This window comes from Crocodylus siamensis, chromosome 13, assembly GCF_052110815.1.
Source record: "Crocodylus siamensis isolate JL-2025a chromosome 13, ASM5211081v1, whole genome shotgun sequence".
Lineage (NCBI taxonomy): Eukaryota > Metazoa > Chordata > Crocodylia > Crocodylidae > Crocodylus > Crocodylus siamensis.
In genome coordinates, this window is record NC_143407.1 from 13,890,325 (window position 1) to 13,915,713 (window position 25,389).

General features: G+C 50.0%; 1 protein-coding gene across 1 annotated transcript in view; it reads right to left on the bottom strand.

Annotated features, from left to right (window-relative positions):
* Window positions 1-25,389, bottom strand: part of LGR6 (leucine rich repeat containing G protein-coupled receptor 6) — a 216,498-nt gene that overhangs the window by 120,855 nt on the left and 70,254 nt on the right. Inside the window, exon 3 of the mRNA XM_090025815.1 lies at window positions 10,984-11,055. Within this exon, the coding sequence (XP_089881941.1) occupies window positions 10,984-11,055 (72 nt within the window). The remainder of the gene's footprint in view (window positions 1-10,983; window positions 11,056-25,389) is intronic.

Consider the following 25,389-nt stretch of genomic DNA (forward strand, 5'->3'; position numbering starts at 1 on the left):
GTACATAACATGTTCAAGGGCTCTGCAGCATAGAGGCCCCTGGGGAGAGCGAGGCGGTATCTTCTGGGAGAGTCTGAGGCAGGCACAGGGGTGGATATGATATTGCAGAGTGTGTCTACACAAGATGCTTTACTGTGCCTTAGATTAACCTACTGCATAATAGACTGTCACTGTATGCAGCAATTATTGTGCAGTAGATTAATCTAATGTGCTGTTTTCTAGTACCTGTAGATACAGGTACTAGAAATCAGTGCATTGAACTAATGCACTGAAGCACACATGTAGACGCTTACTGAGAGCAAATTGCTCCCAGTCAGCCTTGGCAGCAGACGGCCACAGGGTGGGGAGAGCTGTCCCAGCTCGCGGGATGCTGTCTGCTAGCCACGTGGAGATCAGGACTCATCTCGATTTCCACGTGGCTGGGAGAGCTGTCCCAGCTGCTGGGCAGCTGCCTGCCAGCCGTATGGAGATTGGGACCCATTCCAGTCTCCACATGGCTGGGAGGCAGCTGCCTGACAGCTGGGAAAGCTGTCTCCCTCCACACAGAGATCAGGACCAGCCCCTGTGCCTGCTACCAGCCTGGGGCTGGCCCCAGGGGAGTCTGAAGCTTTCCCTGACTGCTGCCGGGGGGAAGAGCAGGGCAGGAGCAGCCCTAGACTGAACTGTTCCCATTGGGAGCAAATTTCCTCCAACTGGCACACATTCAGATGTGTACAGGGGCACATTAATTGCATGTGTAGAAGTACTCGCAGGGTTTCTTTCCAGTCCCTAGACTTTGAGATGGAGGGATCTGGCCCTACTGTTTTGGGGATGGTAATGTGCATCCTATGAACAGCACAGAAAGAGGGGGGCTGGAACAGTCTCAGGCCAAATCCCAGCTTTCCATCTTCGTTGTTTTATTTGGCTGCTAGCGTTTTAAGAATAAAGAGACTCCACATGCTACCAATAATTCTTGGTTCCCCAACACTGCCTTAGAATACATGATCTTCAAGCTTTTTACCAAGGGAGGTCAGTAGCATCACTCCTGTTTGCAGATGGGGAAACTGCTCCAGTGGGTGGACTCCAGAATTCAGCAGAGGTTTCCAGGCTTGCACTGATGAAAGATCTGCCCCGGTGTAGCTCTGTATCCAGGCCAGATTCTATTGTACTTATGTCAGTTGACTTAGGTGCCTACTTGTAATTCTATTCTACCCTGCTTGATCCCCTGAAAAACTGCTAATGCAAAGGGTGGGTGGGTCCTCCTGCTTGCTTCTTCTTTGTGACTCAGTCTTATGGGAAAGAGGATGGCACGTTACCAAAGTAGATGCATTAATGGATTTTCAGGGACTTGAGCACGGTGAAATAATCACACTTAGGCTCGCAAGCCTACCTAGAAGCCAAATAGATGGAATAGGATCTGTCCCTTTGTCTTTTAATGGCCTGGCTGTAAAGGGGTCTGTTTTCCTTTCCTCAGTGCTTCATAAAAACAATCCTGTCCTATAGGAATGTGCTTTGTGTGCAGAAGGATGTTGGTTGTAGCCGTGTTGGACAGACTCTCCTTATAGCTGAAGAAGGGTGTTTGTGCATGAAAGCTTGCAAAGAACATTTTTTCCAACTGTTCAGTTGGTCTAATAAAAAATATCACATCAACCCAAAAAACCTTGTCTGGCTATGTGTGCAGAGGTGTATGTGTGCTATGTGTATGTCCTCTGTGTGTGTTGGTGTGCACAGCTGGAGGGAAGTTCGGCTGCTAGGAACTGGCATACTCATTACCCCTCTCCTCAGCGTGGACTCCACCTTTCCCACTCTTAACCCCACAGGGAGGGGTGCACCTCTCCCTCCCACATGCCCAGTTTCCCTGGGCCTCTCCCTGGCTTTCCCAGTTTTATTCCTTGGGCATGGCACAGTCCCCACACCTGGTATAGTGCAGATCACAGCCACTGACACCTCATTTCTGATCTCCCTGCTTTGAAGTCCCAACTGCTGCGGTCACAATGGGTCACACTACACATCCTCAGCAGGCTCCCTGAGTCCAGATTATGCTCATTTTAAGCAGCAAGCCCTGGAAAAAGGCAGTGAGCTGTCTGAGGACACTGCCAGTAACTCCAGTTGGCATAGCAGCAGCTGAGAACAGAATCTGACCCCTTTGTGCTCAGCAAACCAAGAAGATGGTCAGGAGAGGGATGAAGAATGCAGCAAGGAAGAATCAAGAGAAGCAGGAAGGAAATGGAGAGAGTGCGGGGCGCTGTATAGGGCAGGCAGGCCTCTCATGTAGAGCAATGGTTCTCATTACAGCCTGCAGTGTAAAGGATGCTGTTTACACCGGGAGCTGACTGCCAGCTCTGCTGCTCTAAGAAAAAAGCATGGTAGGCCAGTGCTAGGCATTTGCTTTTACACAAGGACATGCCAGGGAGAGGACAGAGAAAAAAACCAACCAACGCCACCTGTAAGAGAGACATGTGGCACAAACTTTTCAAAGCCCACCAAGAGGAGGAGTGGACGTGGATGATGACGAGCACAGCAACACAACCAAACCTGGAGACAGAGAGGATGACAGCAGTAGCGGAAGCGACAGCAACAGTGACAACAACAAGGGCAATGAATGAACTGAGAACGTAAAACCCAAAACGGGGAGGAGGACTAAGAGACTTCTTCTGAATTAGGGAAAGGTCTGTGAATGGGAGCGCAGGTGAGTTTACTGTAACGGGTGCGTGAGATGTAAAACTGTTGTAAGGTGTGTGAAGGAAAGCTTATGGTAGATATATAACCATATATAGAGAAATATATATATAAAAAAAGCAGGAAGCACAGGCACTCACAGCCACAGGCCTTACACCCGCCTTCTGCTGGGCTTAAAGCAGAATGAGTACAGGATCTGAGCATCCCTAGCCAAACCTGTGCCAGTGCAGATTCCCTTGCACCCCATCCCTATCAGGGTGAATCCCAATGACCACAAGAATGAGGGGCCAGATTTTGGCCCCTGGCTCCTATGTGCCATCCCCAGTAGAAGCAACATTGGGGGAGTGCATAGCTATGTTAGGAGGCTGCAGAGAGGCCTGGAGCAGGAGAGGCTAAGAGCAACAGCCTCAACCTGAACAGCATCTTTCAGACCACTGGAGCTGAGACAGCTGTATGGCAGCTCTGTGTCTCAGCCTATGCCAGACTAGATCCCAGGGAACAGAGCCCCTATTCCTCAGCTGAGTGTGAAATGGGAGCCAAAGGTACCAACAGGCTGATAGTTCCATGATATGCTATTGGAATTACACCACTGTGTAGCTTAATTGATATGAACACTTCCTGGCAAGGAGCAACTCCTGGTACCTGTGCTTCAAGCCAGGTCCCTCTGCAATCTGTTCTCTAGAATGCCCCAGCATGCCACAAAGCACCATTGTGGGGGACACAAGCCCCAAAACACAGGTCCGGGCAAAACCACAGTGAGGTTCTGCCTTAGAGCTGGCAACTCATTAGAAAGCCCGGCTTTGTAGGTCTGAATTTCCAACTGAATTAGGAGCATGAGAAATGTGGTGGGATGGGGAAGGGGGGAATCCCAGATGTGTGTGGTGCAGAACTACACAAATGATCTGGCACACAGAGAGCATCCTTCCCATCCCAGGAGAGCCTGATTTTCTGGGAAGAGGAGGGTACGGTTGCTGGAATCTCTTTTATCCTGATGTGGGTGCTCCAGTCACTACTATGCATATTTCGCTTCAGGAGAAACAGCCCTTAAATGGTAACAGCCTCCCCAGTCCAGGAATACTTCATTGTGCTCCAGCATGTACAACTGGGGGCAATAAATCTGCACCGAAACGATGGCTTGTGCAATAATTCTAGTGCAATGGGACATCAGCAAAGCCCTGGCTGACACTCCCTTCTTGTGAAGGGAGAGTTGGTGAGCTCAGCATTTTTCTGGTCATTTGGATAAGCTCTCTTCTAAGCCTTTGCAGCCATTTACATGATACCCTGAAGCAAACCTCCCTGTCCTGTTGCCTTTGCACATTGAAGATTCAATCTGCTCAGTTCCACACTTGATGCAAGCTCTTTCCCCTGAATGGGACCATCCTTCTCTCATGGTGCTGCCATCCAGAACTGGGCAGGGCCTCCCTTACGTCCTGCAAATGCTCACCTGTCTTAGGGCTGCTGGCAGGAGCTGTCTGTCCTCCTAGACTCAAAGGCACACAGGACAGTTTAGAGATCGCCCTGGCCAAGTGGGCCTTGTACTTGACCAAGAAAGAAGATCTGGCCGGAAAGGTGCCCGGGGACTGCAAGGCCACTTTCCTCTCGCTCGTCCGTGCATGATTCTGGGCAGAGCACCAGTGGGTGGCATCCGCCGGCTCCCTGGATGCCTTTGAGGACCAGTGGCTGTGGCCCGGGGGGCTCTGCTCCGTTTCCCCTGCAGGCACACTTATTTTCATGTTTTGACCCACACGACACTCCTATCCTGTTTTTCTCATTAGTTGTCCCAAGAATTTAGTTGTTCCATTCGTCCTTTAGCCCCCATAAAAGGGGGCTACTAGTTAGCCAGGTGGGCCTTGCCCATGGTAATAGGATGGACAAATAGACAGGACAGTTTAGAGAGGACCCAATCTCTAAAGCAGTGGTTCTCAACCTTTTTTAGACTTAAGGTCCTCGGTCGACTCCAGGCATCCCTTGGAAAATGCTGGTGCTTAGGTCTCCTTTGTTTTTTGAGTACAGAAACATAACAGCATTTTCCAGAAAAAACTCAGAAAATCAACAATATTTAATCGTTCTCCTGCAGCACCCTGGCTACGCATTACTGCACTAAGGGCATGTCTATATGGGTTTCCTTCTAACCCTGGGTCCACAGATAACAAAATAACCCCTGGCCACTTGCTCTCAGGTGGGTGTAAAGGAGACCAGCAACTGGGCAAAGTGGACAGCCTGGGAGCAGCTCAAAGCACAGAGGTTTGGGCTCAGGCCGAAATTCTGCTGCATCCTTGCCACTGAAGTCACACCCACGAAGCGGAGTAACTATGCTTTTAGGCACCTCCACACAGGTTGGGTTGTATCTGCACCTTGATAGCTGCACTCATCATGTGCTCCCCTTTGGAGGATGCTCTGTAGATTGCACTTTGGCCACGTAGGCTCTGAGTGGGGACAGAATGACCTGCAGATGCACGTGAAGCTGCCTAAGTCCTGAAATGTGATCTGCCACAAATCCGCAACTAGAAGGTACTTGGCGTAGGAGACAAAGGGCTCTTTCACTTGCACCCCAGCATGGGGCCCTTGCCCAGAGCAGGAGACCCACCAGAACAGGAGCTCTAGGCACCCCCATGTTTGAACCTGCACCTCTGGCTTCCCAGCAAAGTGCTCTAACCACCAGGACATGGGTGACGCAGTGCCCAGAGCACTCTCCAGCCTCCTCTTGAGGCTGGGCAGCCAGAAGGCAAAGGTGAGCGCAGCCTGTTAATAAATGAAGCCAGGGCCCACAGAGATCATAGAAAATTAGGGTTAGAAGGGGCCTCAAGACATCATCTAGCCATCTAATCCAACCCCCTGCTCAAAGCAGGACCATCCTCAACTAGATGGCTCTGTGCCTTTGGCTGTCATGCAAATTAAGTCAGCGCCATGGTTCCCTCTGGATCCAGGTCTCTGTCAGCATGCCCAAGCATCACTACAAGACTGCCAGCCCCATTTCTCCTTGGGATCCCTCCCCCTCTACAAGCACACAGGGCAGCCCTGAGGGCCATGGCGGGGGAAGCCTGGGCAGGCCAGGGGGGTACTGTCATTCCCCTTTGCAAAGGCCTCTGCCAGCTCCCTTTATTGTTTGTCAGGATTGAGCAAGATGAAAGGAAGAGAGACTAGATCAAGGGCTGCTCACCTACCTCTCCAGGCAAGCAGGCTGGGGAGAGGATTTAAAGAGACAGCATCCATTCATGCTTCTCCACATGCCTCCTGGGGAAAGCTGCTCATTTAGTAACAGGAGGAATATTTCCCATGCTGTTCCCCACTCCCCCCTCCAGAATCAGAATCAGCCTCTTGTGCTTGCAGGACTCCCAGACACTTTGCAACCTGCCTCAGTGACTCTTAACCAAAATACTCAGGGGGCCAATCTTCTCATGCTTGGGTAGAGCTTGCTCAGCTGCATCTCCCTCTACCTGACACCTTCACACCTGTGTGAAGGATGCACAAGCATCACCAGCCAGATGCACCAGTATTCTCTCTGCATTGCTCTCCCGATATAAGGCAGCCACACACCCAACCCCACATAACTAGCTGGCCAAGCCAGGAGGACAGCAGACTGCCATGAACCAGCCAGAGTGTCTTGGTAGACCTGGTATTGCAGGGCATTTTGCCCTGTGCATCTCCTTTCCCACGGACACAGTGATCCAGCCATGTGACAGCTAGAGAGAACCACAGCAGGGTCACTCCTGCATGACCCCAGAGCTAGAGAAGAAGCAGTCTTTTTAGTTTTGAATTGCTCCCCTGAGAACACCGGGGTGGGGGCACTAGTATCCAAAGTCACTCTTCACTGATGGGGGTCTCATGTGAGAGGGCGGGTGCCCACCTGGTCCAGTTTCCAAAGGATGAATATTGCATGCCCTCCTCACAGAGACTGGACTGGGTGGAGGTTGAGCTCTTCTGTGCCACATCATGGGCCTGAAGCATGGCGGTAGGACCACTAAGTAGACAAAGGGGATGGAGGCAGACACTGTCACCACACCTGCCAGGCCTGTGTGCCCACAGATTGAGGACCTCAATCTTTAGGGCTGACAAAGAGGTACCCTTTTGGCAGAACACATTTCACCCCGCAGACAACCCCATTTGAGTATTTCTAAAGCAGCTCATGTCCTGAGATAGCTCATGTTATTTCAAGTCTAATATTGCATGATACATAGCAGCCCCAGATTGCCGATACCCTGGGATGGCTCATCTGCAGGGATATCTCAGACTGCGGGATACATCTTGCTTTTTAATACCCCATGCCCCAGGGCTCTCTTCTCCTGGCAATTCAGTCCCTAGTTACTACCTCCAAGGTGCACATGCTTGCAGCAGTGACGGCAAGATGGAGGACACCTGGCACTTGCAGTGAAAGATGGGGATGTTTGTGGTGGTTCACAGGTCTCATGGGAATACATCCCACTCTCTGGGACAGGCTCCTGAGAACACTTGGTCTCTTGTGCAGGTCATTTCTAATACCGAAAGTCCCCTTGGCCTGGGGAGTGGAGCTAGCACTGCAGTTGCTATCCAAGAGACTGTGGCTTTTATAGCTATCCTGGGAATCAGGCCATGGAGTCCCTTGAAGATAAGGATGAGTCCCCTGAGCTGGACCTGCTATTCCACAGGACATTCTGCAGGTGTAGGGAGCCAGGGGGAAGGCAGATGTGCTTGTGCTAGCTCGTGTAGCTGAGGAGACATACTGCAGTGCTCTGGGCAGGGTAGGGGTGCACTGATAAATTCATGCAGTAAGTGCCCATGGCCATACTCTTATCTCATGGCAATAAAAGCTAACCCTCAACAACTTAGCTTTTCACTGCAAAACGATTTATGCCCAGGTACACTGCGTTGCTGTAGTTTAGCTAGGAAGTGAAAAGAAGTGCATATAACCCAGGCCAGATCACTGTTCACCGGGGGGGGGTGTCTAATGTTGCCAGAGAGATGCCTTCTCACACCCACTTTGCATAGGTGTGAATGGCTCCACAATATTCAGGGCATGATTGAATACAGAATCAGTGCAACACCTGACTGTAAATTTGGTGTCATGTGCACTGCTGAGTCCTTTACACCTGTAGTTTTGCCAGTTGAAACCCAACAGGCAATTTCCTCCACAGGTCACGACGGGACAGAACGTGGCCCAGTGACCCAGTGAAATGATTCCTCTGTTCCACTGGGTGGGTCTGACATCCTCTGGCCACCAGCAGCCCCACATGCTTCAGGGGAAGGTGGAAGGAACTGATGGTAGGCTCAGGCAGGATACTCTTGCTCTGATACAGGTCCCATTCTTCAGCTGTCTGTGCCTCATTTTCCCCATCTGCAAAATGTCATTGGTGCTATCTTTCTCTCACAGGGCGTCTTGGAGATTTGTATCACAATGGTATGAAGAAGCCCCAGCCTAGCCCCATTGTGTCAGGTGCTTTATGTACACACAGCCAGAGATGATACCTGCCCTGACAAGCTTACAGCCTGAGCAGGAAAGGCAAGCATAGTTTGGGAAAGGAAACAGAGGCAGCAAGGGGGACCTGTCTTGCCCCAAACCCCCCAGCAGATGAATGGCAAAGCTGGGTGAAGGACCCAGCTCCCTGTCCCTGCCTGACAGAACAGCAGTCAGCAACCCTGGGGTGGGAAGTGGCCGTGAAGGCTGAGAGACTGCCCCATCCCCTAATGCTCACACCAGTCCTGGTGGCTTGTCAAATCCCAGTTAGTCCTCAGAGATCATCCTGCCAATCTGTAGCCCCTTCTCCATGTGCCTCCCTCTGATGGTAGCAAAAGAAGTGGGGTGGAGGAGGCAGAAACCAGTAGTGAGTCTGGAGGGGAGACACAACTGCGTCTGCCAATGACCTCACTCCCAGGAAACCAGCAATATCCTTACAGAAAACAATTAGAGCAGCTCCAGGAGGAAGGCTGTAAATCAGAAGCACACGACAGCCTTACACACCACAGCAACCAGGGCCAGAAATCCAGCACATGCAGCTGAAGCTCTGGGAGGCTGCACGCTCCCAGCAGCAGACAGGCAGGCAAGACAGTGAGTTGCTGTTTGAAAGCAGAAAGCCTCTTCAAAAGACCCATCACTGCTCATATATGTAAAGGGCCATCCTCCTCATCTTGTTATCCCCTCTAGTTTAGCTCTGAGGGGAGATTTTAACCTTCCCTTTGCCAGTCCTTTCTGTCTCCTGGACACTTTGTAGGACACTATGTTGTCCCAGAATCTATGGGTACGTAGGAGTCCCCATTCCTCAACCAGGTGGAGGTGATGGCACAGACAGCCTTGATTGCTTCGAACCACCTTCCAACTGGCCGGGACCCTGCCTGCATGGCCCCAACCCCCCAGTGGGTGGGTGGCTACTGGGACATGGTCACGCCTTGATTCTCTTCCCTTCGCTGTCCTCACCATTGCTGGGGGGGTGGGAGGTACAGCTGGATTGTGCATGGCAAAGCAGGACTCCACTTTGCTGTGTGCTTTTGCCAGAGACAGCCTGGAGTTTCTACGTGCATTTTCCTTCCTAATTTCTCCATTGTGGGGGGAGGCTCTAGGCTGGGGTTGAAGCACACCCACTTTTGAGAGTGCAGAACCCCCCCTGCCTATCACAGAAGAAGGATGGGGAAGTCTGGCAGCCTTCCCTGGTATCTGCTTGGCCAGGGCTGTCAAACTGGTGACCCATCAGCCACTCAGGCCCATCAGGGGTTAATGTGCAGCTCCCAGGAACCTGCCCAGCTAATACTCCTCCCAACTGCTCCTGCTGCTGCAGTGGCAGGGTTTTCTGTGGCTGGGCAGCATGGTAAGAGTGGGCAGTGAAAGCTGCAGCAACGGAGAAGGCTTGCAGAGGGAGAAGGGCTCATGCTGCACATGAGGTAGGGGAGCTGCACTGGTCCCACAGCATGGGAGAGAGTGGCCTCAGGAAGCCCGCATGGCGTGCACCCGCTTGTGTGGTGTGCACCCTGGGGGCCTGCGGCCAGCGTGGTAGGTGGCCCCCACCCACTCAGAAGTTGGACTGTCCCGTGCAAGGCAGAGCTGGCTTGTTGTTATTACTGTAGTCTGCAGGGGATGCTGTGCAGGCTTCATCCTTCCTATGTTCTGCATCATTAGCCGGCTGGGAGTGACTCTAATATGAATTGATCAAAAGAGGCTTTCAAAGCCCACAAGTTCCCCAAGTAGAAAGTTCTTCTTGTTGAAATTGGGTGGGTGAGCTGTGGTTTTTCCTCAGTTCCTTTGATTCATTGCCTAATGCAGGCAGTGGATAAAGAAGGAGCTCATTGCTAAGCCTAGAGATTTAGGGCAGGATTCATGCTTTACATCTTCAGAAGGCCTAGTAAACAGCACTGTACTCTCTAATCCCGAGAGCAGGTTTGTACCTGCTTGCTTCATATAAACTGGGCCAACGACGACAATTTCACATTGCGGTTGAGTTCAAAACATCCCCTCCGGGGTGAAGTGTTGATTGCAGGGGAAATGTGAAGAATGTGTATTGAGAGCAAGAAAAAGGAACTAGGTGCTAAGCAGAGGCTGCAGCTGGACTGTCTGGTAGCTGCAGAGAGCCGTGCGAATTCATGCCTGGTAGGGCTCCCACGTGTGCTGTGAAATTATGTCAGGAAAGAAGTCTGCCCACGAGTTGCTAGTCCTACAACACCACGGGCAGGGCTGTTCCCAGGCCCCACTACCTTCTTCTTTGGGCAGCAGAATGGCGTGGCTGCAGAGAGAGCCGGTGCAAGGGACAGGAGTCTCTACCTTGTACCCAGCAGGATATTGTCTAAGACCTATTAGAGAACTCTGCAGGCCTGTTAAGGGGAACCCATTAACCCTGATGGGATTCATCAGGATTCATCCTGTATCCTAAATCCTGAATGAATTAGTGTTTGGGAGTTGCTGATGCAATGGCAGTTTGGCCTCTATCCAGGCATGTTTTTTGTATTTGACCTCTCAACTTCAGTGGGCTGGAGCAAGTCCTAAATAAACTCCAGGAAAATGCTTCAGCTTTCAGCCTGGCTCTTCAGATGAGTGTCCAAACTCTGAACCTCCAGACATTTGTCTGTCATTCATTTTCAGGCAGCACCTGAGCTTGACAGTCCTATGGGCTTCCCTACAGTACCAAATGATAATGCTGTTGCCTGTAGCTATAACCAGTGGTATGCCAGAGCTCTAAAGTGCATCAAAACTGCTGCAAGGTCATCTGGCTTGGCATTTAACCTGCATAGATTTAGACACTGGTAATATGGTACCATATTACATTGTAGCTGGCTCTGAATGGGGCAGAGCCCCATGTCTTGTGGATGAAAGGTATTATTGTCTGATCGATGGTAAAAACAGTAGGCTGCGAATATGTGACTTACAAAATCTTCAAACTGTAGAGGCCAGAAAAGGCTTCCCCTGGGATCCTGAAGAGCTGGTTTCCAGAGAGGCGCCTGCAGTAAAAAAAAGAGGCAAGGTCATATCAGCATCCCTGAGGAAACTTAACAAGTTTTATCCTATACATCTTACTACAAATCCTCCCAGGTCTCTGGGAGCAGGCTATGACTACAATGACTGAAAGTTGAACTTAAGGCTTGTGTCCATGTCAAGACCTGCTACTGCCAGCTTATTCAGTTTAACCAGCAGAGACCTATGCTTCCAGCACTGGTGATCCCACGCTCAGTTCCTGGGAAAGAGCCCTGTTCTACAATCACTGAAACAGAAGAGAAGAAATTAGCTTTGTGACTGTCCTTGTAAGAGGCCTTGACTCATATTTTCCCCATAAAGATGCTCAGTGATATTGAATACAAATAGAAACCCTACTTTATTGCTCTAAAAGCCAGTAGAGATGGCAGAGTGATGGAGAGGAGGGGCTACTCCTTCCTTCACACAGACCAGCTGATCACATTGTCTCTGGCGTGGAAGGGATGTTCCTAAATCATTACCTTATCTGGTCTGCCCTTGCTGGGCCACCATTTAGCAACATGTGACCTGTTGTTTTATGTCTTTTGTCTTTTATTTTCTTTTTCTCCATTTAAATATCCTCTTTCCCATCTCCTCCTTCCTTATTCCTTCCTTTCATGGCCCCTCCAGAAGCACGCTGCACACCCAGGGGGGCATGGTACCACCAGTGAAAGTGAAAACTGCAGTTCTCATTTGTTTCCCCACCGAAGCCCAGAAAGTCTTACAGTGAAGTGCTGAAGGTGGCAAACACAAACCAATGCAAAAGGAGATGTTCTCACACCATGGATTAGACTGTGAAACTCCCTGCCACTGGATCTCACTGGAATCAAAGTCTGAGCAAGTTTCAAGCTGGGTTCAGACACTCACACAGATTCCTAGTTTTTGATTTTTCATGGAAAAGTCTAAATTTGTACCCCATTTTCTAGCAGTTCTAGTTATTCCCCTCCTTGCTACAAATAGTGTCCGAGGCACAGAGATTATGCAAGTTTGTGAAGTTATCAAAGTGAGTCTGCTGCAGAGCCAGGAATTTAATTCAGGTCTAAACTCAACACCTTGTCACCAGACCTCCTCCTCCCCAGTATGGGGCACATCTCTCCCGCTTGTCTCTTCAGTATCACCTACCAGTACCTGCTGCTTGCACTATAGCAGTGTCACCAGCTCTGTTTTCACAAATCATGGGTTGCAGCCCAAACCCCAGAAACTGGTTTGAAAAACTGGAGGTTTGAAAGAACAATCACCGCTGGAATCTTTTTCTTTACCTTCCAGTTTCTGAGCTTTTAGGATCACATTCAGATTGTGTTTCCAGGCATCTCCACAATCAGCAAGCCTAGAAACGATTTCTTTTTCCCCAAATGAAAGGTGAAATTCCCATAGTCACATGACTCTAAGAGCAGGGGCTTTAAGAATAACACTTAATCTCATGAGACTCTCAAGCAATGGCAGCATTCCCAGGATTATGCCACCACCAGGTGGTTGGACCTCGAGGCCACTTTAAGAGTTTGATAAATCCTCTAGCAGGCCTAAAAAGTTGGATAACTATGCTTGCTGCAATACAGACTTGTCAGGGGAACTAAAAATTGGCAAGAGAGCCAACTCTTCTTTTAAAAGGCTTAGATATGAGTTGGGCAGGACTTCATAGGTAACAAATAGATCCATTTAAGAAGCTCTTGAATATGTTTCAAAGAGTGTTTTGTAAAGGCCACAGGCAGGTTTTAAGCAAAACATGTAACCGGCCAGTATTGCTCCCTGGGCTGAACTGCAACTCTCTCTCCCCGACTTCCCCCTTTGCACCCTGGACCTTCCTTGTCCCCGTCCCACGCTGGAGAAGGCAGACACCAGAAGTAGCTGGATGTTCACTGCTGCAGGGGGAAGATGCCATCCTTTTTTCTGCTGTTGCTATAAGCTGAACAACTTAAAAAAAAAGTCACTGTTTTTAGTGGCAAAAAGGGGGCAACATCTCCCTTCTGCAGCAAAGAACTGCTGGCCACTCCTTAGCAGCGCAACCCCACCGCTTCTCTGCCTGCCCTGCTGCTGTTGCTGGAGCTGGAGCAGAAATGATGTAGGGTGCGGGGGCAGGAAGGTGAGATACCCCACCATTTTCATTCAGGCACCCTCCCCTCAGCTGTGCTTGGCGCTCGTGCCCTGCTCATCCATCCACCATTACACTACTGATTTAAGGAGATTGTGAGATCACCCACAGGCATCCGCACTTGCTAATAGCCTTGCACACTTGTGTGTGCCAGTACTCACTCACTCTTTCTTTCTTTCTCTCTCTCTCTCTCCCCTCTCTGGAATCCAGGGAAAATTGCTCCCATAATTAGGCCTCCAACAGCATAAATAGCACAGGGTCGTTTCTTTAAAGTGTGGGAGCAGGTTGCAACCTGCTCTTGGTGGTATGTAAGCCGCCTGGCAGGCTGGGCTATTTGTCACTTGGGGAGTGTGATTTGGTGTAATTGCTTCCTTTGATTGCTGATTTCCACATGGGGAAGAGATGCCTCTAAGATGAGACTATGCAGGGTGGGGCACAGTCCAGAGCTGCTCTAAACAGAAGTGGCAAGGCTGGTTCTTACATGCTGTTGGGGAGAATGGGATGTGGGGGGAAGAGTATGTGCCCAGGACACAAACCTGTGACCACGGAAGAAACAAGCACTAAATATCTTGCAGATCCCCTACAAGCAAACGGATGTGCTGGTGGGTAGGTGTTTGGGGTGGCGGGGGGGATTCAGACTGAAACAGCCTTTGCTCTGCCCCTTCTGCTGCCTGGTTGCCTCTGTCTGGCAACTGGACTCGAAGTGGGCAGCGGGGAAGGAGCGGTTGGCCGCACCCGTTGGCTTCTGGAGACTTTGCTGCACCTTTTGAGTCAGACTGTTGTATGTGTGTGCAGACAAGCTGACTGTCCTTGGAAGAGCGTGTGCCTCTGTACACGTGCAAAGGCACGTGCTTACAGATGTCCCACTGTCCACGGGTGGGAGAAAGCTCAGGGTGGGAGTGCAATCTGGGGGCAGTTGGCTGCACCCCTGCAGCTGTCATCAGCAGGACATCAACACTAGTGTCCTGTTCCATGTCATTAGCCTCTCAGGTCATTTAGTCCTGTGCACCCGCGACACAATGATCTGTCTGTACAGATCCACGGGGCCTCAGCATTGCATTCCCACTGTTTATTGTCAATCAGCAACCTTCTCTTTGCTGCATTCCCTTCCCCTGCCCCCTTCCCTTCTAGACGCACTTGAAAGCCACCAGCTTGGCAGGCAGATTTCTTCCATTAAATGCATCATTGGAAGCCAAAATACCATGAAGTTCAATCAGACAGAGTCTCTTCCTTTTTCTTTAATTTAGGCAGGACACAGTAACGCTTGCAGCGATGCTGACAAGCGCGGCTGGTTCAGAACTCTGCTGACACCTCCTGCTTCACAAATCTCTTAATCCGCCCCCTCCCTGGGAGAGATTGGGACTGAATTGCTAAATAGCCCACAAGGAAAAGAATGGAGCTGGGGCATTCCCCCTTCCACGCACGCAGGGAGTGGGCGGCTGCTGCCCGACGAAGGGCTGCCTCTCGCCACTCATTCCCACATCACGGGGGGAGAGAGAGGCTTTTTCCCACCCCAGCTCCAGATCTCAGACATCTCCAGCTCTGTGGAGAGAATGTGGATCTGGGATTTGGCTCGGGCCTGTCTTCCCTGCCCATCCTGGTCCTGTGCTCTCCCCTTTGCCAGCCAAGGGTGACTCTACTGAAGACAACGGGAGTTTACAGCATTGAAATCATTGCCAGGAGGAAGGACAGAGCTCTGTCTCAACTGAGGCAGATGAGAGAGGTGGGGAAGGGCCAGTGGAGGGTGGCAATAGCATCTGGGTGGCTGGCTTACTCTCTGAAGCTCATTGTGATTGTGATAGACTCAAAATCTTTGCCACCCAGTGACTAATGGGAACTTTCCCATTGGCTTTGATCTGCATGGGAACTGCAGTTCCTCCCACAGTCCCGAGACTCACTCTGAGCTGAAACAAAGCACTATATCAGCCCTGTGTGGCATTCCCTTCCCTCTGATGGAAAATTTCCATTCTTTGGCAATAATTCAAACCCAGAAATATCTCAGTTGGGAAATGCTGCTGTGGCACCTTGTGGGAGCTGCAGCTCAGCTTGCGTCATGCACCCACCCTTCCTAATTGCTTGGTATCCATTATTAACACCACATCTCCTATGATGCACTGGTCTTCCAGGCAGCATTATTTAGACCTGATGCCTCATTTCATCTGCCTAATCACCACCACAATACCCTCACCACTCAGGGAGGTAGGGAAATTGCTGTCTCCCAGCCCATGACAAGGATTTGTTCACCAATGAAGCACTTGCCCAGCCCCTGCTGCCTCTCTCCCTAGGAAGTTGTCTGCTCTGTGTGTCTAAGGTATTTCTCAGGCAGCCACCCTTTCACTGTAGTTTCTTGGCATCGCTTGATCTTTTTCCTCTTACAGATAGATCAGATCTTCTCATGAGCAGGGAGAGGATGCTACCTGGGAAGCAAATCAGGCCCCTTCTATCCCTCCCCTACCCACAATTTTCACCTATCACAGGTTAATAGCACCTGCAAATTTCACAGACATGATCTTTCCTCTCTCACCACAGCCATAAAGAAGGACATGCGATAAGTCCATTTCTAACTCTGCTCGCTATGGCCCCTCAGCAGGCCTGTTCCAACTCCTCAATGCATCAGTGACATTCATTGCTCTTGTTCAGGGTCATGCAGCCAGATTTTCCACCTCTGTGAACACACTCATTTAAGTCCATTTGGATTCACTTGCCAAGTAAGATTTAATGAGAGGTAATGGCTTCCCTAACAATCCAATACAGGACACTAAGTGCATTCCCTTCATCCCCTTCTTTTATAAGCTGTCAAGTTCTCTGATAGGATCAGCTCCTTCAAAATCTGTAGCGATGCTTCTGATTCATGGTCCTGTAATAGGTATCTGTTTGCAATCTCGCATGCAGGCTCCCAGCACTGGGCCAGCATGGTCTGCAGGGCAAGCACCACATACAGATCCATTCAGTGGACTGGCTGGTGGTGGTTAGGTGGCAATGGCAGCTGCAGGTTGCAGTGGGCACATAGATTGAGACACAAGTTGCACGGTGAATCCCACCAAGTCCCACTCGCAACAATTTCGGCATCCACTCTTAGTGAGACAAACACCCAATGGGCACGTTGCTCGGTGCTAGGGAATCCCAGGGAACCCAGGGACACTTGAGTAGCACAAAGCATGCTGGGCTGCATGCTGTCATCAGCCACCCACTGGCAGAAAAGCAGCAGTGCATTCAGTCGCTGACTAAAGCCAGATTGGAAAGGCAATGTGTGTACACGCCAATCCCACCCTTTTTCTGTTCTGGGACAAATACAGGCACAGCTGGTCCCGGGACAAATGCAACATCTATTCATATCCTCAAAGAATGGAAACATTCAGTTGGGATAGACCTTTGTTGAAATGTTCACTCTGCAGAGCTGGGTAAGAAACGTTTTTCCTGTCCTGCAAGAAGAATTGCCATTTCAAAAAATGCCCCTGCCCTGAAGGGAGACAGCAGGGGAACATCTCAAAGATAATCCCAAAATAATTCTGGATTGGGACCAATTCAGTCATTTTCTTTCTGCAATTGGGAAGCATTTTGTTTGGGGTTTGAAATTTTTTGTTTTTTTACTATAAAGTAACTTAAAATTTAACACCTAGTTAACTTTTAGTTAAATTAAAATAGTCACCTTGAATCAAAAATAAACTTTTTTATTTTGAAAATGTTAAGAGGAGCCATTTCCACAGCTCTGACATTTTTTTTCCAACTAGGAAATGTATTAAAACCAACCCAGGCGCTCAAAAGTCTCAGTTTCAATAATTTGACATGTTATGACACAAGTTTTTATTAAAAAAAAAACCCCATGAGCTGCTCTAGAGGCCTGGTTTTCACTTGCACCAATGCTCCTGTGCCCTGCGGTGGAGCTGAGGCTTGTGCCACACTGCAGAGGTATAACTAGGGAGTTTTGCACTTTGAATGGTGGCAGCAGCTGGTCTAAGGGCACCAGCCAGGTTGGCAGTTGTGATGGCTGGGACAGCAGCAGCAGTTGCCATCCTTGTGCCCTCTCTAGGATGCTGCTGAGGCTGGAGCAACGCTCACCCACCCCTGGTTATAGTACTGTGGCACACGGCCCATGTCACAGGGTAGGGTGATGCTTCAAGCTACCCATGCATCCTCCCATTTCTGGACAATGCTAAGGGGGTGAAATTATCTTTCCCCCCAGATTAATTTGGGCAGCGCAAACAATGTTGTTAAGGGAACAACACTACCTGGTAAGCCTGGGCGAAGTGGCTAGTATTTGCTTTGGATTCAGATTCGGCTGATTCGGGGCACAGTGATTCAATTTGGCCTATCCCCCGCCCCTCTCCCAGCCCGGCAATGGCTGCCCCGCCCGCCCCAGCTCCCAGCACTTGGGGGGAAAAAAGCCCCGGCTCAGCAGGTGCTGCTGGGCGGGGGGCCATCCCTAGTGCCCCCTGCTGCATGGGGGGCTCTGTACGAGCCCCCTCCCCTTCCAGCACCCTTATGGGTTCCTACGTGGGCCAGCTCCAGCCCTTTAAGGAAAAAAAAACCCTTGAAGAAACCCTGGGATTCACCACTCCTGCTGGAGGGGGCCATCCCCACTGTCCCACGCCATGTTGGGGGCTCTGCACAAGCCCCTGGAGCCCCAAGGCTGCACCAGGAGTAGAAAGTCCTGGGGCTTTTCTCAGCTTTTATTTTTCTTAAAGGACCAGAGCCCTGGTAGTCGGGGCAGCCGTGGGGGTGCTGGGGGGCTCGAGAAGAGCCTGCCATGCAGCGTGGGGCAGTGCAGGGCAGCGGGGATCACCCCCCGTCTGGCAGTACCCGGTGAGCACCGGGCCTTTTTTTTAAAGTACCAGGCTGGGGCAGGCAGGGCAGCCATGGGGGTCTGGGGGAGCAGGCGGAGGTTGTGGGGGCTGGCAGGGGACCCCCCCATTGTCCCCTCTCCCACCCCTAGTACTTACCGGCTCAGAGTGACTGCAGCTCCCTGCTGCAGCCACTGGGGACTGCCCAAATCATCAAAGCCCTCTGAATCTTTGCCAAAGATTCGGAGAGCTCTGAATCGATTTGGACCTTTAAATTGGTCCCCTGATTCAATTTGTATTCAGAGATTCGGCCACCGAATCGGGCCGAATCTCCTCCGAATCGAATCACCACCCGAAGCTTCGCACAGCCCTACCACCTGGAATCCCAAAAGGAAGCCAAACTTTTTCAGCCCTAACGCATCCCAGTCTGCACATGGGGAAGTCTCCTTCATGCACCTGTGGCTTGTCTACATTGCACTGGCCATGTGTCCCGCTACCATACCCACCCACGCATGCAGACATGCTCTGAACCTGGCCATTTGCCAGCAAGGTTCATCTCCAGTGGCTGCTTTCAGACCCACCAGAGACCAAGGGCTCAAGAGCAAGTGCAGAGGGACGGGATCAGAGTAGCCTCATATGGGTTCAGAGGGTGGCTGTGGTTGGGGTGAGCTCAGACTCCTTGCCACAGGGTAGGCAAGACCTGTATGCTCCCATAGCTAAAGTGCCTGAGTACCTGCCCAGGCTGCAGGCTAGGCTTGCCAGCATGCTGTAAACTCCATGGTGCCAAGGCAGCACTGCTCTTGGGGCCTGAGCTTAATTAAAAGTACCACAGGTATATCCAGGATATTGCCACCACTACTGTTAATGCATTTTATCAATGAGTGGTTGAAGCAAAATACATAAACCCCACTGGGTCCACTGGGAGCAGAACCCAAGGCTCTCCCCTCCCACCAGAACACCTGCCTACCTCCACTGCAGACTCCAATGCATTTTGCACTTATTTCTGCTCAGTGCCTCACCTTTGACACAAAAGGAGGCCTCAGACTAGCTTGTTCAACAGCTTGGTGGTTGGGGTACAGTCCTGGGAAGAGGGTGATGTGGGTTTAAACCCCATCTGGCTGAGGAGGATCTAGAATTCATGTCTTCTATTTTTTTGGGCAATGCTCTAACCCCTAGGCTGTCGGGCAACCTGCGTGTGGGTCCTCCTCTCGGTTTGAATCCTGAGATGATGGAGGCACATAATGTGAGCCCCGAGGGGCAGGAGTTCACTTCTGAGCCACCATCTCTTAATTGGCTGCCTGCAAGTGACTCCTTGCTCAGTGCATACATGCTCTGGAGGTGCCTAAGGGTGTCCATTGACAGCAGAATGGGAGAGGAGCTTTGTGTCTCCCCAGGCAGAACAGGATTGCACTCCTGAAGTAAGAGGCATACTTTTTAGACAAGTGGTTGCTTAGGCTTTGAAGTTCAGTAGACAAAGCAGGATCTGGGCCTCACAGTCCAAACCCTGTACAATTTCAACTTCATTTTTTTCCCTGGGAAGGAAAAGAAAAGATGCATATGTTCCCTAATGCTTTTGTGAAACTCAACCCTTCCCAGCTGTCCCATCCTCCAGATTTGCACCGCACAACACGGCACTGTGGGTAAAAATGCTGCAGCCAATGTAAATCCCTGTGTAGTTAAATAACAATAGGAAATTTCTCTTGTACTGAAGAACAGGAGAGGGGCTAGGCACTATCAAAACGCATAGGAATAGCACTACTCTCTAAAGAGAGGGAAATGTAAAACATGATTACACTGTACTTGTACTTTATAATATACTCTGGTTTCTAATATATGGGGCAGAGATGTCACAAGCCTGAACGACAGTCTGGCTATGTCACAGAAATCCCTAAAGTCAATAATGTAGCAGCACTGAGTGCATCTACACATTCAATTAGTGTGATGCAATAAACTCCAGTACAGTTTGCACCAGAGTTAATAGCTCCTGGGCACATCATCTACATGTGTGCCTGGGACTGCAGAAGTTTGAACCAGGGCAGAGCAACCCCAGGCTGGCAGCAGGCTCAGGGGTCAGCCCTGGGCTCTGGGTCATGGCTTTGGGCAGCAGAGGGGCTGGCTGGAGCATGAGAGCGCCCAAAGAGTGGAGCCATGTGGCTAAACAGCAGGCAGGCATTTACACACACATTTAGGTGCAGTTATTTTTGCTGCCATAAGATATTACTCGTCCCCAACAGTACTATCTTACAGCAGCAAAAATTAGTTGCTGCAGTCTGATACCATCACGCATGTAGACTGTGACACTTTACACTGCAGAAAATTAGCCTACTGCCTCCTGAATCTGGGGGGGCACTTGCAGAAGCTGATGACAGCGGTGGTCCTGTCAGGGGGGCACCAGCCCTACCAACAGCAGTGGTGTCAGCCATTGGGGGGGCACCTGCACCCCTGTGCACCTCCTACCAGCCACCTATGATCCACTCTATCCCAGAAATGCAAATGCCCCATAATACAGAGCAGCTGTCACAGCAAGACCTGTGTCCTCTAGCCCCAGTGACTGTCACTTATATATATATCAGTGCCCTATAATGTAGAGCCAACATGCCACACATATATCAGTGCTCTACAACATGTCACTGCTATGCCACAGAAAAGCTGGTGCTCATTTAGGGTAGTGCTGCTACATCACAGAAGGATCAATCCCTTGTCAGGCACAGTTTAGGACCGAGAAAGGTCAATGTTGCATAGCACAGCACTAAGCACCACAGACAGATATGTCAGTGCCACCTTAGAGCACAGATGCCTCTCACAAATGGCGTGCCACGCAAAGCAATGTCGGCACATTTGTGCCCCGGGTGTTAAGGCTCAGATATACATACCTGTGCCCCACAAGGCAGCAATGTTATCTCAGAACTGTCAATGCCTCATCACACTGTACTGCAACATCACAGAAATCTCCGTGGGCCACAGTGCGTTTCAGCAGTAGTAGTGCCACTGACTCGTTCTAGAGCTGTTCTCACAGAGCTGGTGCTTGGTCCCTGCTCCTGCCTCGTAAGCTAGTGAAATGGGGTGAATTATCCCTTTCACAAGAGGGGAGAGGGGAGGACACTCCATGTGCATGTCAAAAGAGGGGACAGTCTCAATGCCTCCAATGACACCAGAGATCTGCCGACTACAGACATCAGTAGGGTGGTCATCATAGGGGACATTCCGGTTTTCTGTTACTCTGTCCCCAAGAGAAAAATAGAGGACTTAAAGGCATCAGGTTTTATATCAATAGAGGACAGAGGACAACTGGACTGTCCTTTATGATGGCCACCCTAGACATCAATGGGGGCAGCAGCCCCCACCCTGTTAGGAGGCGACTGCTACTGACAGCGCTTAGTGTACATTTATTGCCTCTTCTGATTGTCATATACCCCTCTCCACCTCCCCTGTCCTGTTTCTTGTAGCCTGCCCTTCTCTAACTTCATTCTTGCTGTAAAGGAGCTGTCTGGGAGAGGGACACCCTTTTCTGGCCTGTTTGTAAATCAAAGAGCACAGTATGGACCGGGCTCCTGACAGGTGCTTCCGGTGTTACTGAAACACAAGCACATAAACTGCAAGTCCCTATAATAACTGCCCCCCGCCCCAGCAGGCAGTGTACTGGCAAGTGTACCAGCCAGCAGCTGGGACAGGGGCTGATCTTGCCATGTGTACCTTGAAGCAAGAGAGAGGCAAACAGCACAGAACACCTGCCCTCCATCACACTCCCTTCTCCTGGCACCAAGGGCTTGTGTTTGGATTCAAAGCACAGTAACAATGAGTCAAACACATTTCAACATGTTGTTATTCCCAAGCCGACTTTCAAGATCCTCTTTCTATTCCTTCTGTACTGATTGCCCTTGTTTCTCTTGGCTCCCGGCTCTGGTTTTTCAGGGTTCATTAACTAGAATTTATTAGCTCCTTTAAACAATCTTTCCTGAGAAGGGAAAGCAAGCAAGCAAGACAAAGCTAGAAAGACAAAGCTAGAAAGAAAGGAAGACTATTTTCTAAACTGTTTCCTATGAGTGTCTGGTCCCAGCTCTGAACACCCCCTTCCTGAGGGAACTGGCATAGTCTTCTTGGGTGCCTCCGCGGCTATTGTGCCTTTCCCCCTCGGAGCCGCTCTGCTGTCAGCTTTGAATACAGTTTCCCTCTCTCTCCCTCCAAGGCTGGAGGCAGGGAGGAAGCACGAGGAGCCAGGAATGCAGTCCCTGCTGACAGACAGCTGTCAGGGAGCCCCTCCTCAGAGGGGAGTCCCCGGATATGGTGCTTCTTCAAAGTCAGATGAATTGGTGCATCTGCTCTCCCTGGAAGCTCCCTGGGGCTGTGGCACTGATTGTGCTTATAACACCTTTGTTCTGATGGGTTCACAGTGAAACATTAATGAGCTTTGGCTCACGGCACACCTGAGTCATTACCCTTGGCTTTTACTGGCAGGGAAACTGAGGCATGAAAAGGGAACATGAATTGCCCAAGACCACACAGTGAGCAACAGCTGAGTCAGGAAGAGAATTCCCGACTCCCAGGCCAGTGCCACGGCCACAAAGCCATCTTTGATTGCTGGTGATAAATGATCACTCTGCTGCTTCCTGATACAATTTGAGTCACAGGGAGAAGGTGGGACGATGCGTGAGAACCTGGCAAGCTACTCCGCCGTACAGGCTGAACGCAACTCCAGCACCACCACGGACAGCAGCCAAACCTGGTCTCCTGCTGCAGGCCCACCTCATGCAGCAGCCTCCGTGCTCCACGGTGGCCAAATGCACTGATGCAGGGAAGTGTAACACGCTGCTCCACAGTGCAACCAAAATGAGCAGCACAGCCCGATGCAACAAGCCGCCCTGCTCTGGAGGACAGCGCAGCTGGAGATACGTCACCACTGTGCAAATGAGCGTAGTCCGCTGCAGCTTAAAAAGCGGGTCAGCCAGTGCAGCAGAACTCAAAATGTCGTGTCGTTGGAGCTAAAGTACTTCCATGTGGCCCTCCCATTGGGTCCCATGTACTTCAGCCAGTAATCCTGTGGGCTGTATCTCATGGACACAGCAGTACACGAGACTTCCTGAGCCTCATCACATCATCAGTAGCCTCCTAATGTCATCAGTCACTCACCTAGAATTAAGATACTGGATGTTTTTATTCAGAATTTGTTGCACTGCTCCATTGGTTGTTCCACCTATGTCCTGCCCCTCTTTTTTAGTCTTTTGTGCTCATTCTCTGGCTCTGCCTTCCTATCCCCATGTTCCTTTTCCTCTTCCTATGTCGCCCAGCACTTTCCCTCCCATCATTCGTTTCCTTCCCATCAAACCTCAGAAATAGCCTCAGGTCACCCTGGCAATGCTGTTCCACACACACTGGCCCTTGTGTATCCATGTCAGTCTCAATGGCTCTAATGAGACTTCCTGCAGGGGACACGCTTGCAGGCCTCTGGCTGTAGGAATGGAGTCCCCGTGTGCAATAAACGGTTGGCTAAGAAGAGATTGTCATTAAAAATGAATGAGAGGTGAGGATTTTTAGTGGTATTTTTTATTGGACCAGCTGTACAATTGGGAGCTTCAGGCATCAAGTGCCCTTCTTCAGGCCCAAGTTTAGACTTGAAAATATCATGTAAAATCCTTGCCTCTCACACATTTCTTGGACCATTTCTTGAACAACACTCCAACCACACATTAAAAATGAAGAAACATCACCAAGGAGGTGTTGGTTCAAGACTTTAAGATGTGTAATCCTTTCCTGGGCAGCCATAAAGCCTCAATGTGACCAGCTGCTTAAAGCAGAGTCACCAGAAAGCCAACAAGGGAAGAAACCGGCACCGAGACACAGGAGAAATTAGAAATGAGCAGAACACAGTGAGCAAGAAGAGCAGTCAGAGGGCATGTTACATGGGTGGAGGGAGAAGAGGATGGGCTGTCTGTGACCATTAGAGGGAAGAGAACCAGGAGACAAGACAAATAGGTGCATCCAAAAGCCATGGAGTCAGGTGGCAGCTGCTAGGGATATCGGTAAATATATTATTACACTTGATCTTAGCCCACGTGACATTGCCCCCACACACATCATAAAGCTGATAAAAAACAGAGCATAAAACCACTCAAAATTCAGGCCAAATTCACATCCAAAATTGGGAGAAAAAGAAATCTAAAATCTACAAGCATTTTATTTAGGTATTTTTAAAGCTCCTTTCCATTTCAAACCAGAATTTTCAATTAACTATTTTGAATGAAAAAGGACTTGTTGGGTGGGGAGATGGGGAGTTAAACCAAAGGGGTAAATAATCTTCTAATGAATATTTTGTTTCAGCCCAAATGAAACATCTGGGGTTGACCCAAAACAAAATTTTTCAATTTTCTCTCTCATCTGGCTGCAAAGCCTGAAAAAATTCTCTTTCAGTTCAACTAGACTTCATTTTATTTTTATAATATTTTGGTTTGACCACCAAAATGCGGGTGGAAGTTCACCACAGGTCCCAAAGATATCAAGCGTGCCCAAGAGAATTCTCCACTGTCCAAACAGGATGGATGATCCTAGATTTTAAAGTGGTCTGAAGATCAGAGAATTGTAGAAGCACAGAAAAATAGGGATGGAAGGGACATCTGGAGGACATCCAGCCCTCCTTCCTGCCTGAGGCATGATCATCTCTATCCAAAATATTCCATGCAAGTCCTTGTCTAACCTATTACTAAAACCACACAATCAGCCCTGTTGCACGCTGGGAGCCAAGGTCTATAATCAACCCTCAGTCATTCTGCCCCACATCTATTTTCTCAGCCCCCCAGGAATACACCCCATCCAATCCCATTATTAGTTATAAATTCATCCCCAGCCTCCAGATAAATCCTGTCCTTCTGCCCCATCTGTTCTGCCTCTGACCCCCCTCTACCAGGCCTCGCTGGGCAGGCAGTAATAGGGATCTCTTCTTTCAGGCAGCGTATTTCTAGAAGGGGAAGCAGACCTGCTCTAAGTACTTCAGCGCTTTCATCAAGAAAGGGGGGAGCTCTGCCTCTTTGACTAGTTGCTCCTCTCCTGATTGGGGGGCAGGGCTCGTTAGGGCAGGCAGCCAATTAGTTTCTCCCCCACCCTCCAAGCAAAAATTAAGATGTGTGCCCTTTGCTGCCCCCTCTTGTTCTTTAGGCATTTTTCCTGGGGCTGCAGCTCCTTTTGAGCCAGCGCAATCTGCACCCTGGATAATCTTCATTGTCACACTGAGTACATGGAAGGTTTGTAAAACAAGTGGGAAAACAGGAGAATTTATCAGTAGTATTAGGGGTGTGCGTGTGCACACGTGCGTGTGTGTGCATGTATGCGTGCATGCACATGCGTGTGTGTAAAATTGCCAATTCTTCTTCCACTTTTAACTGGGATGTTTTTTAAATCCAAGTATATGTTTCCCTGAATGAGGAACTGTGATCTTTCGAAACACCCAGCAAAATGTTCTTAAA